The 14,639-nt window shown below is 43.2% G+C and overlaps 1 protein-coding gene across 1 annotated transcript; it reads right to left on the minus strand.

The window, feature by feature from the left end:
* Positions 1 to 3,723: 3,723 nt before the first annotated feature.
* Positions 3,724 to 14,295, minus strand: LOC138959999 (uncharacterized; the record flags this gene model as incomplete). The annotated part of the gene is given in 2 exon segments (XM_070331719.1): positions 3,724 to 6,291; positions 13,478 to 14,295. A coding segment is annotated over 1 exon segment (843 nt), but the record flags the coding sequence as incomplete, so codon positions are not given.
* Positions 14,296 to 14,639: the final 344 nt, after the last annotated feature.

Genomic DNA, 14,639 nt, shown 5'->3' on the forward strand with positions numbered 1-14,639 from the left:
GACCACCTGTCTTTCTTTCTTTCTTTCGTTCATTCTTTTGTTCTAGCTCCATTTCTTCATTTCTTTCTTTCTTTCCTCCTTCCTTTTTGTCGGTCTTTCTTTCTTTCGTTATTATTTTTTTCTTTCTGCCTTTCTTTCTTTCTTTTGTTAACTCGTTTGTTCTGTCTTTCTTTCTCATTTCACGTTTTCTCCTTTTTCTCTATAATGTGATTGGTAGACCCACATTAACATTGTACTCTAAATGCCCCCGTTGACTAATTCATTAGTCCTTATTTTCGTTGTCCCTTTTTGACAATACCTGGGAAAACTCGCACTTTGCACGCACCGGTCACTGTTGATTGTCATCATTTTCACGAGTTTTCATTCACAAGCACCTGGGAAATAAATCTCATGTTCCCCGGGGAATAAATCCCCGGTTACCATAGTTGCAGGAAGCCCTATTACATGGATAATCAAAAGCAAACCCAATAGAAACGCTCGAGGATTCTTCGGCTCTTTTCATTGGCGTTTCCCCAGACCAGAGACTGTAGAGTATACTCTATAGTCTCTGCCCAGACCTAAACAGACGACACTGCTTCGCCAAGTTCCAAATACGAACTGGCAAACTGGCAAATGTAAACAAACAAGTCGCGTAAGGCGAAAATACAATATTTAGTCAAGTAGCTGCCATTTTTCAGCAAGACCGTATGCTCGTAGCATCGTCAGTCCACCGCTCATGGCAAAGGCAGTGAAATTGACAAGAAGAGCGGGGTAGTAGTTGCGCTAAGAAGGATCGCACGCTTTTCTGTACCTCTCTTTGTTTTAACTTTCTGAGCGTGTTTTTAATCCAAACATATCATATCTATATGATTTTGGAATCAGGAACCGACAAGGAATAAGATGAAAGTGTTTTTAAATTGATTTGGACAATTTAATTTTGATAATAATTTTTATATATTTAATTTTCAGAGCTTGTTTTTAATCCGAATATAACATATTTATATGTTTTTGGAATCAGCAAATGATGGAGAATAAGATAAACGTAAATTTGGATCGTTTTATAAATTTTTATTTTTTTTTACAATTTTCAGATTTTTAATGACCAAAGTCATAAATTAATTTTTAAGCCACCAAGCTGAAATGCAATACCGAATCCCGGGCTTCGTCGAAGATTACTTGACCAAAATTTCAACCAATTTGGTTGAAAAATGAGGGCGTGACAGTGCCGCCTCAACTTTCACGAAAAGCCGGATATGACGTCATCAAAGACATTTATCAAAAAAATGAAAAAAACGTATGGGGATTTCATACCCAGGAACTCTCATGTCAAATTTCATAAAGATCGGTCCAGTAGTTTAGTCTGAATCGCTCTACACACACACACAGACAGACAGACACACACACACACGCACACACACACGCACATACACCACGACCCTCGTTTCGATTCCCCCTCGATGTTAAAATATTTAGTCAAAACTTGACTAAATATAATCAAAACTTGACTAAATATAAAAATGAATAGAATTAAGAGATACATTTAAAATGTGAGGCTAGATTGCTTGACAAGTCCATTGTCTGTATATAAAAACAGCCACTTTAAGTCGATCATAAAAGCAGCGGCTATGTCAACCATGCCAATGACAGACATTCGGCTCTCCTGCCAGGAAGCCAAACTGCTGCTAGCCAAGCTAAAAAGAGAGGAAAGAGAACAGACACTGTCACAAACATGTGAAGAGAGAGGATGGATACACCTCCCCTACAATAGGAAAGGGCACCACCTCCCACTTCCCCCGAGACCCATGAGCCTGTTGCGTCGCTTGCGCACGGTCAGCAGCGGCATCTACTGGGACAAGGTAGTCTGTCAGTGTGGCAAGATCGGACACCTCACACACGTGTTTGAAGGTTGTGACACTCAAGGAAGAGATGTCCAGTCTCATCCGCTACAGAAGGGAGAATGCCCTCAGTCTGGGAGACTTTCTCCGCCCACACCCATCACTCGGAGAGAAACCGATGATGGTCTTGGTCACCAATCTGTTCACCTCAACTGTTGCGAGCTGGTTCTAGTGTGCTTGCAGCAGACCCAGCACAACACAGATCCACTTCTGGAATCTTAAGCTAAATGTGTCTCAAGACACACATTTTGTAGTCCTGGCATCCTGAAAGGCAGAGGCCCCAACCTACAGGTTTGCTTCCATACCAAAAACGCCTCCAGACACGGGAACTTGGGAGCAGAGGCAAACAGCTCCGCTTGAACCTCAGAAACCAAATGTGCCTCCAGACACACAGATCCCTTAGACGGCCGAGGCTGTGGCCTCTAAGGTTCTCTTGTACCAAACCGCCTCCTGACTCTGCATCAGATTGCTTGCGCTGGCATCTGCTTACATAGACCCACATTAAGTCACCACCGAGTGGTAGACACAGACGACATTTGGTAGCATTGACTGACAGCTTCACGGTAATGCGTACCCCTAGCGCGGCTCTGCTTGGGTGGGAATGTTCTGAGCAAAACACTATGTGTTACTCCATACCCCCCGTCCTCCATGGAACTTCTTGACCCCAACATATTGGGTGGGGAGTTTGACCAGTCGGTAGAGGCGCTGGCTTTAAAACCGGTTGTTACTATCAGCGTGGGTTCAACCTCCAAGTTCGGCGCGGGATGTGTGTCCCAGAGTCAACTTTGTGCAGACTCTCCTCGGTGTCCGCACACCCCCGTGTGCACGCATGCGCACAATAAAGATCCCAGGGTCACAGCGAAAGCCTCAGGCCTTGGAAACACGAATACATGCATGCAAAAATCTGAAGCCCGGGTGTCCGTTCGGCCAACAGCCAATAAAGTAACCATTTCAGCACTGACCCAAGACAACCCAACCCGGTCCCCAGCCCATTTCAGGTCTCCTCTAGCAGCCGGCAGCAAGCTGTCTACAACCCCCCCCCCCCCCCCCCCCCCCCCCCCTGCATTTTTATTTTTTATTTTCATACAAAGCCGGGTTTTCCCGTGTAACATGCCCCTAATGGCTTTGCTGTGAGGGCGTAAAACTTACATTTTCTCTTCGATCATAAACTTGGTACATGGAGACTTTAAATGCTTGTTCACCAAGATCCACACGACAGCAAAACAGTTAAATCAGAACAAAATCAAAGCACAATCAGAAGGAGATTTGCAAGAAGATCAGAAGAAGAAGGATTTGTAGATTGAATTGTAATACCATTTTCAATAAAGCGCACGCGAAAGTCTCGACAAAAAACGATAAATAAAAACACAATAAAAGGAGCCGATTGAAGCCACCACGAAAACCAGCACAACAACACACACATAAAATTCTGACTTAAAAAACAAAACCAACAAGAAGCAAAGAAACAAAAAGAGAAGAACATAAAGTTTACCGAGAAAACCGCAAATCACAAGAAAACCACAACAAGCAGCCTAAAGCCACCAAGAAAACCACAACAAGCAGCCTAAAGCCACCAAGAAAACCACAACAAGCAGCCTAAAGCCACCAAGAAAACAACAACAAGCAGGCTAAAGCCACCAAGAAAACCAAAACGAAAACAAAGAGAAACATCAAGAAAATCCAAAAGAAGAGACACTGCTAACTTGAACCACCACAAAAACAAAGGAAAGAAGAAAAAGAAAAAGGTGACCAAAGCCAAAACAAACAAAAATAAGAAGTTTAAAGCCAAAACCCAAACAGATTTAAAGCGAACACAAACAAAACGAACGAGGACTGCATGCATACTGACCAGCGGCATGACGAGGAACTGAGAGAAGAGCCCGGTGAGCGGGGCCAAGGGTTTTCTCAGCGTGGCCTTCACCACGTCCAGCTCCAGCTTGCAGCCCATGCCCACGTTGATCACCATCACCAGCACGATCATCGTCACCCGGAACACCTCGTCGATCGCCCGTTTCTGTCGCAACACCGCCACCGGGTACCGCCGCCCACTGTGTACACCCAGCAGCGACGACGACGACGATGGCAAAGAAGATGATGCTGAAGAAGATGTGGAGGACGAAGAGGGAAAAAAAGCAGAGGTGGTGGGGTCGTTCTGGGAGGCGTCTGAGGCCGAAGTTTTGGTGACGTTCAAGGCTAGCTCCTTGCCTCGGTTGGTCTCGGACACTTTGAGCAGCTCCTGAAGGCTCTGGGCTTCAGGCTGCCCGCAGCGTACGCCGCTAGCGCTGTGACCCACCACGAAGTGCACGTGCAGGTAAGCCCTGCCCACAAACAGCCCGCTCACTGTCACCTGGAAAGCCCCCGTCAGGTCGGCTTGCAGGGGAACGATGGCCGCTGGAGACACGGTGGCCACAGCTACGCTGGCGTCGTCCATCGTGGCACACACCGCCAGAGCTAGTGTGTGGTTCGAGTCCCCGCTCACTTGTAGGGTGTAGTTAAAGTTGACCGCTTTCGATTCTTCCTCCTGCATCCTGATGTCGTCATCCGTGACGTCACCGCTCAGCACAAGTTCCAGTGACATGGCGGTGGCGAAGTAGAAGTGATAAAAGGGACACAGATTTGGTGCGACGTGGAGGAAAACCCCAAACGTCAAAGCTGCTCGCGTCAAGGACATTTTCAAACCTCGGTAAAACATTTTCAGTTTGTCTGATCCTCAACAGAACTGCTTACCAAAGTATTTTGATCTGACACAGCACAGGGGCGACGCTCATTTTATAATCCCTGAGAGAGATTTATTTCAAATTTGGACTGATCCACAGTAACGTAACACGGTTATGCGCGAAAGCACTTTCAATTTTAAGGCGTAGCACGAATGCGAATCTCACATTGTCTCTTTTGACTTTTTTGTCCCCGGTGAGTCACTTTGCTTCAGCTTTTTAAAGCTTTTTAAAGCCGGATTTATATTCTGTCTGCCGTTACTTTCCTTGAAATAGATGGATCTTCGTCATTATTTTCACCTCGTCAGGTTTGCTTCAATGGGTAACTTCCTCACTGCGTCATTTCTTATATTTTTTTTTATAGGGTAAAGATATTTCACCTAGATGCCACATTGAAAAGTGATCTTATCTATTTTCTTCTTCTTTTGTGGGATTCTAAGAACGCTGACTTATCCATTCAGATTTTCTCGCCTTCATTGTTTGACGTCTTTGCTTGGCTGGATGGAGGCAGCGCTCAAAGAGGATCTGATATATCTTTTCACTCAATTCTTTAGAACTCGGTCTCATCTTTTCAATCTGTCATTTCCATTCCGTTCTGATCTGGTCCTACTTACTTGGTGACGCGAATGAAAGCCAATCTTGTCTCCTTTGTCTGTTGTGAGGTTCTCATAACACTGTCGTATCATCCATGCACATCGTCACGTCAGTATGTCTCTTTATTGAGAGGCAGCGTGGAAAAGTCTACCGTGTATTCTCTTTCTATTGTGTGATTCTCAGAACACTGTTGTCATTTTATACTTCGTATCCGTCTGTTTTGCTTAGTGGCATATATATATCTCTTTACTTGTGGATGTGACTGACACGCGATCTTACTCTGTTACATTCATAAGATTATAAGAACACTGTTGGAGTCCTCGTTCGTCATATTTCTTTCTATGCCGTTTTGTTCAACACCTGATTTCTGTACTCGCACGCTTCACTGTTTCTGTAACAAGATTCTCATACCACACTAATGTTCTTCGCGGTGGGTTGTTTCGTCTGTTTTGTTCACTAGTTCATATTTTACTCGCACGCTTCACTGCTTCTGTAAAAGGATTCTCATTACTCGCTCAATGTCATTCGCGGTTTTTTCTTCGTCCGTTTTGTTCACTAGTTCATCTCTTTACTCGCAAGCTTCACTGCTTCTGTTGTAAGGTTCCTAGAACACACTAAATGTCCTTTATATTTGTGACCCTCCACCACGAAATGAGCCGCAATGTCACCTCGCGCGGTTCTGCGCTAGACTTAATATAAGTCCGGGGAGTGTCTGGTAACAGTGTGAGGGTCACCTTAGTCACAGGCTTATAACTCAAGTTTTCGCTCTTTTCTAAAACGGTTTGCACCACTGGATAGAGCATACAAAACTCTTTAGGAAAATGTAAATAAATGAAAATCATGCAAAGGTGACATCCGACTCATTCCGTGGTGGAGGGTCACATTTCATCTTCGTTCGTTCGTTCGTTCGTTCGTTCGTTCGTTAGGCTACATCAGCGTTGACGGGTTGCTGTGTTAGCTCAGCAGCTTAATTGGCCAAGTGATGATTGCATGACACTGCCCTTATGCTGTCTGGTTCCTCACTAGGCCGTGGGTGTATGTCGTTTTGCTAATGAAGCTGGTGATTTATGTGGCGAAGGGTCCGGTTGTGTTCTCTCACTTTCAGCACCCTGAAACAGCAAAAAGATACGCAGTGTTATTACTGGTTTGGGCTCCACGAACACATCATGCTGACATTTAAAGCATAAACTCCCTGTAAATTGCGAGAAATAGGCGGGATACACTACCGTAAAGTACCGAGTATAAGCCCACCCCCCCCCCCCCCCCCCCCTCTGCACGAATTTCGGTCAAAAGTGGGGGGTGGGCTTATACTCGGTACTTGATCCTATGCACGAACATATTGTTCATTGCAATGGAGACATGAATCATACAGTGATACCACCTGGTAAGCACAAAATAATTTTCAGGAAAATGGCAAGTTTTTGTTCCCTGACAGAATTTCTAAAAATCATTCCTAGGTAATTATTAAAATGTCTCTCTTTCACTGCACAAAGACACTATTTCTGGTGAAAACACAACAGAGAGCAAGAAGATTTGACAGTTAGTCTAGAAAATTGAATATGTCCCAATGACGGCACTGATGCTTAACAAAATGATTCTGAGAAAACAGCGTCAACAATTTTCAAAATGGTGTCGAATGTTTATGACATATTATGTAAAATAATCATGTCATTGCAAGAAAGAGGTTGACAACGACAAAATGACACTCCGCAACGATTATAATATGGTGTTCAAATTACCTAATAATGCTGAGAACTCCAATTACGTTTTTGAACCAAACTTCCGTCCCCTCTGTGGCCTTAAATAGCAAAGGAATCAGAAGAAACTAAAGCACATGCAACAAGTTGACCTTAATTACATAAATAGAAATAATTGTTCTTTCTAACCACTTCTAAACTTTTGTTTTTGTTGTGAAAACAAGTTTTTATTGAAATTCCAAACTTTGGGCTTTTCTTCAAACCAAGTGATTGCTTTAAAGACGTGGCGATTCTGTGAAAACGCTTTGTTCAGACTTTCAAAAATCTTCATACTTTTAGTCACAATTGATGTATAAACGTTTGACAGTACAAGATTCTTTGATCAGTGATTTTTTAGGGGCTTCAATAAAACTGAAAAAGTACGGAACATATAGATTTTCTTTTTTTCATTACATGCCACAAACATTACGTCATTTGCACAATGACGTCATAGCATTGACTTTATTTTTTGCAATGAGTCAACACTTCAAACATATGCCGTTAGATTTGCTTCAGACTTTGTACACCAAAAATGCATTGTGAGCAGAATTATGAGTCTTTTAGAAAGTAACCCCCTTTTTCTAAGTCGAGCATTTTTGCGGACAGTGACCCCCTTTGAAGACACATTCTGTTATGAAAGCTGCCATTAGAAGTTTTTTGGGGGCCTGTTTATGATAGCAGAGATACAATAGGCTAGTTCACAAAGCAGCTAAGCATATGGAGGATCCCCAAATGATAACAATTCACCTATTTGGTCCACTTAGATCATGGACTAAATTGAAGACGCTTGTTTTGGAACCTCGATCTCTTCTAAAGCCTCGTGCAATCTATTACGTCAAAACAACGAAACGTCACTCTGAAAGTGTGGCGTGACGTGTTAGTTCTAAAGATTCATGGAGGGTAATTAGCGAGCGCAATTTTTGTTTCTATAATGACGTTTGTCTCGGTGACTTTGGCATCATAAGCAGGGGAAAACAGGTCCCTGCCAGACTTGCTTGACATGACCTCATTTACATGATATACACACGTGTGATTTGAACGATTATTATCTCACGGGTGTCTCTCTCACGTATGTAAGATAAAATACAATTTTACTCTGTAACAAGAAGAGCAAACGCTCGATCGAGTCACTTTCGCAGTTCTGAATATTATATGAGGCATCAGATGGACAGGAAGAAATTGCTATTCACAACACAATGCATACCTGATGTAAAGAATAATCCTATAAAGTTTGAATCAAATCCGATGAATAGTTTCAGAGATATGATATTTCAATTTTTTTCCTTCAAGACATACCTGTGACCTTGAAAAAGGTCAAAGGTCACCAAAGCAGACGTCAAAGTGTAGAGGTCACTGGGAGTCACGTTCACATAAAATTTGAGCCCGGTCACTTTTATAGTTTCCGAGAAAAGCCCAACGTTAAGTTGTGTGTTGGCGAACAGAAAAGGCTAGTTATCTCCCTTGTTTTTCTGATAACGTTCGTAAAAGGCTACAGATGTAAATACTTTGATGTAAAGAATAATCCTACAAAGTTTCAATCACATCCGATGAACTTTGTCAAAGATATAAAATGTCTAATTTTTCCTTTGACGCTGACCTGTGACCTTGAAAAAGGTCAAAGGTCAACGAAACCATCGTTAAAGTGTAGAGGTCATTGGAGGTCACGACTAAACAAAATATGAGCCCGATCGCTTTGATAGTTTCCGAGAAAAGTCCAACGTTAAGGTGGTGTCTACGGACGGCCGGCCCGGCCGGCCGTCCGGACAGACTAACACTGACCGATTACATAGAGTCACTTTTTCTCAGGTGACTCAAAAACGAAGTCTTCAAAGAAGGCAGCTGGGCTGATAGTGCATAGTGAGATTTTACTTGCAGGTACCTTCTGTGAAAGTTACAGTCTGGTTTGATTTACAGTGGTTTTGTGCAAACATTTATACGAAGACTAGTGACGGTTGTTGCTTTTCAAACCACTACCCGGTGTAATGCGATACAAAACAGAGGAACAAAAGAAAGAGCCGGTAGAGCTAGTTTTCACAAGAATACGCCTTATCGAAGTTACGTTTCCTGAGGACAAGAGCATAACTTTTTGAGACTCAACAAAGAGAAAACTTGTTCGTACAGACAGGAAATACTACATAATCTTCTGTGAATAGAACTTTTGCTCTGTCGTCGCTGTCATAGCTCATTTCTCGTAAGACAGGCCACATCACAACCAAAATGGCACATACGTCACTGTCATAGCTCATTTCTCGTAAGACAGGCCACATCACAACCAAAATAGCACATACGTCACTGTCATAGCTCATTTCTCGTAAGACAGGCCACATCACAACCAAAATGGCACATACGTCACTGTCATAGCTCATTTCTCGTAAGACAGGCCACATCACAACCAAAATGGCACATACGTCACTGTCATAGCTCATTTCTCGTAAGACAGGCCACATCACAACCAAAATGGCACATACGTCACTGTCATAGCTCAGTTCTCGCAAGACAGGCCACATCACAACCAAAATGGCACATACGTCACTGTCATAGCTCATTTCTCGTAAGACAGGCCACATCACAACCAAAATGGCACATACGTCACTGTCATAGCTCATTTCTCGTAAGACAGGCCACATCACAACCAAAATGGCACATACGTCACTGTCATAGCTCATTTCTCGTAAGACAGGCCACATCACAACCAAAATGGCACATACGTCACTGTCATAGCTCAGTTCTCGCAAGACAGGCCACATCACAACCAAAATGGCACATACGTCACTGTCATAGCTCATTTCTCGTAAGACAGGCCACATCATAACCAAAATGGCACATACGTCACTGTCATAGCTCATTTCTCGTAAGACAGGCCACATCACAACCAAAATGGCACATACGTCACTGTCATAGCTCATTTCTCGTAAGACAGGCCACATCACAACCAAAATAGCACATACGTCACTGTCATAGCTCAGTTCTCGTAAGACAGGCCACATCACAACCAAAATGGCACATACGTCACTGTCATAGCTCAGTTCTCGTAAGACAGGCCACATCACAACCAAAATGGCACATACGTCACTGTCATAGCTCAGTTCTCGTAAGACAGGCCACATCACAACCAAAATAGCACATACGTCACTGTCATAGCTCAGTTCTCGTAAGACAGGCCACATCACAACCAAAATGGCACATACGTCACTGTCATAGCTCAGTTCTCGTAAGACAGGCCACATCACAACCAAAATAGCACATACGTCACTGTCATAGCTCATTTCTCGTAAGACAGGCCACATCACAACCAAAATGGCACATACGTCACTGTCATAGCTCAGTTCTCGTAAGACAGGCCACATCACAACCAAAATAGCACATACGTCACTGTCATAGCTCATTTCTCGTAAGACAGGCCACATCACAACCAAAATGGCACATACGTCACTGTCATAGCTCATTTCTCGTAAGACAGGCCACATCACAACCAAAATAGCACATACGTCACTGTCATAACTCATTTCTCGTAAGACAGGCCACATCACAACCAAAATAGCACATACGTCACTGTCATAGCTCAGTTCTCGTAAGACAGGCCACATCACAACCAAAATAGCACATACGTCACTGTCATAGCTCATTTCTCGTAAGACAGGCCACATCACAACCAAAATGGCACATACGTCACTGTCATAGCTCATTTCTCGTAAGACAGGCCACATCACAACCAAAATAGCACATACGTCACTGTCATAACTCATTTCTCGTAAGACAGGCCACATCACAACCAAAATGGCACATACGTCACTGTCATAGCTCATTTCTCGTAAGACAGGCCACATCACAACCAAAATGGCACATACGTCACTGTCATAGCTCATTTCTCGTAAGACAGGCCACATCACAACCAAAATGGCACATACGTCGCTGTCATAGCTCATTTCTCGTAAGACAGGCCACATCACAACCAAAATGGCACATACGTCACTGTCATAACTCATTTCTCGTAAGACAGGCCACATCACAACCAAAATGGCACATACGTCGCTGTCATAGCTCAGTTCTCGTAAGACAGGCCACATCACAACCAAAATGGCACATACGTCACTGTCATAGCTCATTTCTCGTAAGACAGGCCACATCACAACCAAAATAGCACACGTCACTGTCCCAATGACCTCTCTTTTTTCGCCTGTTTGATTTTTTCTGGAAGTGCCTCAGGCAAAGTAAAGGGTGAGAATAAGGTGGGTTTTGCGGTTTCTGCCTTGTCCCAGATAAAGACGTGCGCAGTGGCTTAGTGGTAAAACGCCGGCCTCCTAAGCGGAAGGGTTCGAATCCCGGCCGCTGCCGCCTGGTGGGTTAAATGTGGGTATTTTTCCAATCTCCCAGGTCAACTCATGTGCAAACCTGCCAGTGCCTAATCCCCCAAGTGCGCACGGAAAAGATCCTGTAATCCATGTCAGAGTTCGGTGGGTTATAGAAACACGAAAATACCCAGCATGCTTCCTCCGAAAGCGGCGTATGGCTGCCTAAATGGCGGGGTAAAAACGGTCATACACGTAACAATCCACTCGTGCAAAAACACGAGTGAACGTGTGAGTTTCAGCCCATGAACGCAAAAGAAGAAGAAGAAGAAGTCCCAGATACCGTAGATGTGCACACATGATTTTCTACTTAATAGATTTTCAAAAGAGGTTGTGCTCTGGTGTCGCATTGCTTGTTTGCGACAGACCCCTAAGGCACAAGAGGCGTAACCATGGCTCATACCCTACCATCATCCCTTGTTAAGATTTGACAACCATGATTAAGCCTCGACTGGAGTCGATATGTGTAACACTGCTTATCCGCCGGTTGCCGCTTTTTATCATTGTCTTATAGACAGACAGACAGACAGACACGCAGACAGACAGACAGACACCCACAGACACACGCGCACACACACACACACACACACACACACACACACACACATCCGAAGAACTCCATGCCCACATACACACACACACACACACACACACACACACACACACACACAAACACACACATAAACATCCGAAGAACTCCATGCCCACACACAAACTACACACACACACACACACACACACACACACACACACTGGCACACACACACACACACACACACACGCACACACACACACACAATTAAACAATACACACACACCGTTTTTGCTTTTGTTTTGTTTTGATGTTTCGGGTTTTGCTGCCTTCTGTTACAGATAAATATTGAACACTCTTTTATTTCCTCGTTCGGGGTTTGTCTCTAACAGAGAGTGAATTGACAAATAGGACTTTCGGTTAAGGTTTTGTCTTTAACACACACAAAAACTATTATTGTTCAAATGCAGTCTTTTTAGACATACCACTATGAGATTTAACGGGTGGAACTCTCACAGTGATAATTACAAATCATGAGGAACTTACACATGATTGCGTACGGGAGCGGTATAGTATCCCACAGACTCGGTACAGTGAAAAACCCCTTTTAAGACACACACCCCCCACCACCCACCACCACCACCATTACAATTTAAGACTTCCTCCCTTGCTAGTTCAAATATTCTGTTCATAACCTCTGTAAATATAACTCCATTTTATGACTCCCTCCTTTTTACATTTAGTCAAGTTTTGGGTTTTGCGGTTTCTGTCTTGTCCCAGATACAGACGGGCGCAGTGGCCTAGTGGTAAAACGCCGGCCTCCTAATTAAGCGGAAGGGTTCGGAACCCGGGACTAAACTACGGGACCGATCTTTATGAAATTTGACATGAGAGTTCCTGGGAATGATATTCCCGGACGTTTTTTTTTTTTTCTCGATAAATAACTTTGATGACGTCATATCCGGTTTTTTGTAAAAGTTGAGGCGGCACTGTCACACCCTCATTTTTCAATCAAATTGATTGAAATTTTGGCAAAGCAATCTTCGACGAAAGCCGAACTTTGTTATTGCATTTCAGGTTGGTGCCTTAAAAAATAAATAATGAATTTGGTCATTAAAAATCGGAAACGTCATTAAAACAAAAATTAAAACGATCCAAAAACAATTTCATTTTATTCTTCGTAATTTTCTGATTCCAAAAACATATACATGTGTTATATTTGGATTACAAACAAGCTCTGAAAATTAAAAATATGAAAAGTATGATTAAAATTAATTGTCCGAAATCGATTTAGAAACAACTTCATCTCATTCCTTGTCGGTCCCTGATTCCAAAAACATATAGATATGATATGTTTGGATTAAAAACACGCTCAGTACACTAAAAATATACAGATACAGAAAAGCGTGTTATCCTGCTCAGCGCGACCATTACCGCACTATTCTGGCTTGTCGATTTCACTGCCTTTGCCACGAGCAGTGGACTGACGAAACTACGAGTATGCGGTCTTGGTGAAAAAATGCAGTGCGTTCAGTTTCATTCTGTGAGTTCGACAGCTTGACTAAATGTTGTTATTTCGCCTTACGCGACTTGTTAAGACCTGATTTTCCCAGATTTTGGAAGGTCTAAAGGGGGGTTCTACTATACAATGTATACACACCTAAGCAGTGGCACTTACCTCACGCGTGACGAGTTCTTGGTACTGTAAATCCGTGAGATATGTGCACCTTTCGCACTGATGCGGTAGTCCTACCGATTCGGGACAGTGCTTACACGGAACTTAACTCAAGCGTGACGATTTTTTCAATGTAAATCCAGTATCCTCCTGTTGCGAACACAATCAAAACATTGTGCTTTCTGGGAAGCACCACTTGATCATGCAGGTTGTATCCAGAAAAAGTTGTCACAAAGTTTCACACAAATATCTTGAGGCAGCACTTTCCCCAGACTCGAGTAAAAACACTTCTGATCAGAGGAGCAATTGTTTGCACACACATATATCACAAAAGCAACTAACTGCCTTCACGCGCAGTTGTTTATCTATTCATAACTGGAGACTACTTTCTTCGCGAAAACCACAAAAGCAACTATAACTGCCTTCACGCGCAGTTCTTTATCTAGTCATAAAAGGAGACTACATTCTTCGCGCACATCACAAAAGCACCTACCTTCACATACATAAGACTCGCTCTTGAGACTGAGAAAAAAGGTAAGCGTAAACAAGAAATCCAGCAGCAGTACAGAGAAGGAGGGACAACTGGTCATACCCTCCCGTGCAACCAGTCAGCTTGAAAAGAATTAATGTCGAGCGCGATAATGTTCCCTGCTTTTCAACTGCTCATAACCAGACTGTTTCATGTTTCATTTACATAAATGTCACGACTGCAAAAAACTTAAACAAGTGTCACCCGCCCTAAGAAACACGCAGGTGAGAAACTGTTGTCATAGAAATATACTACTCTCTTTCTTGGCTACGGCGAATGTACAGAAGCGGTCACGCATGAGTTACCTTGACTTCTTACCTGGTAAGGTCATAGTTACAAGATTTATCACCTTGTAATTTATACCGCCTCTTACTTACGTGACTGCAGACTATGTTAATGCCGTCTGACGACACTGCTTTCTTCAGCTCAGAAGAATTGATTTATATACTCCGTTCTGTAAGTGATTCACGTTTATGATACGCTGCAGAATGCTTGTTAAACATTCGTAAAGCTTTGTGTTTTGAAAAGTTTACATATTATGTTACTAGATGAATACCCGCTTCGCCGGGTACGGCTTCGCCGGGAAGAAGTAGAGCCGAATACCCGGCTTCGCCGGGGACCCGGCTTCGCCGGCGC

Source organism: Littorina saxatilis, linkage group LG1, assembly GCF_037325665.1.
Source record: "Littorina saxatilis isolate snail1 linkage group LG1, US_GU_Lsax_2.0, whole genome shotgun sequence".
NCBI lineage: Eukaryota > Metazoa > Mollusca > Gastropoda > Littorinimorpha > Littorinidae > Littorina > Littorina saxatilis.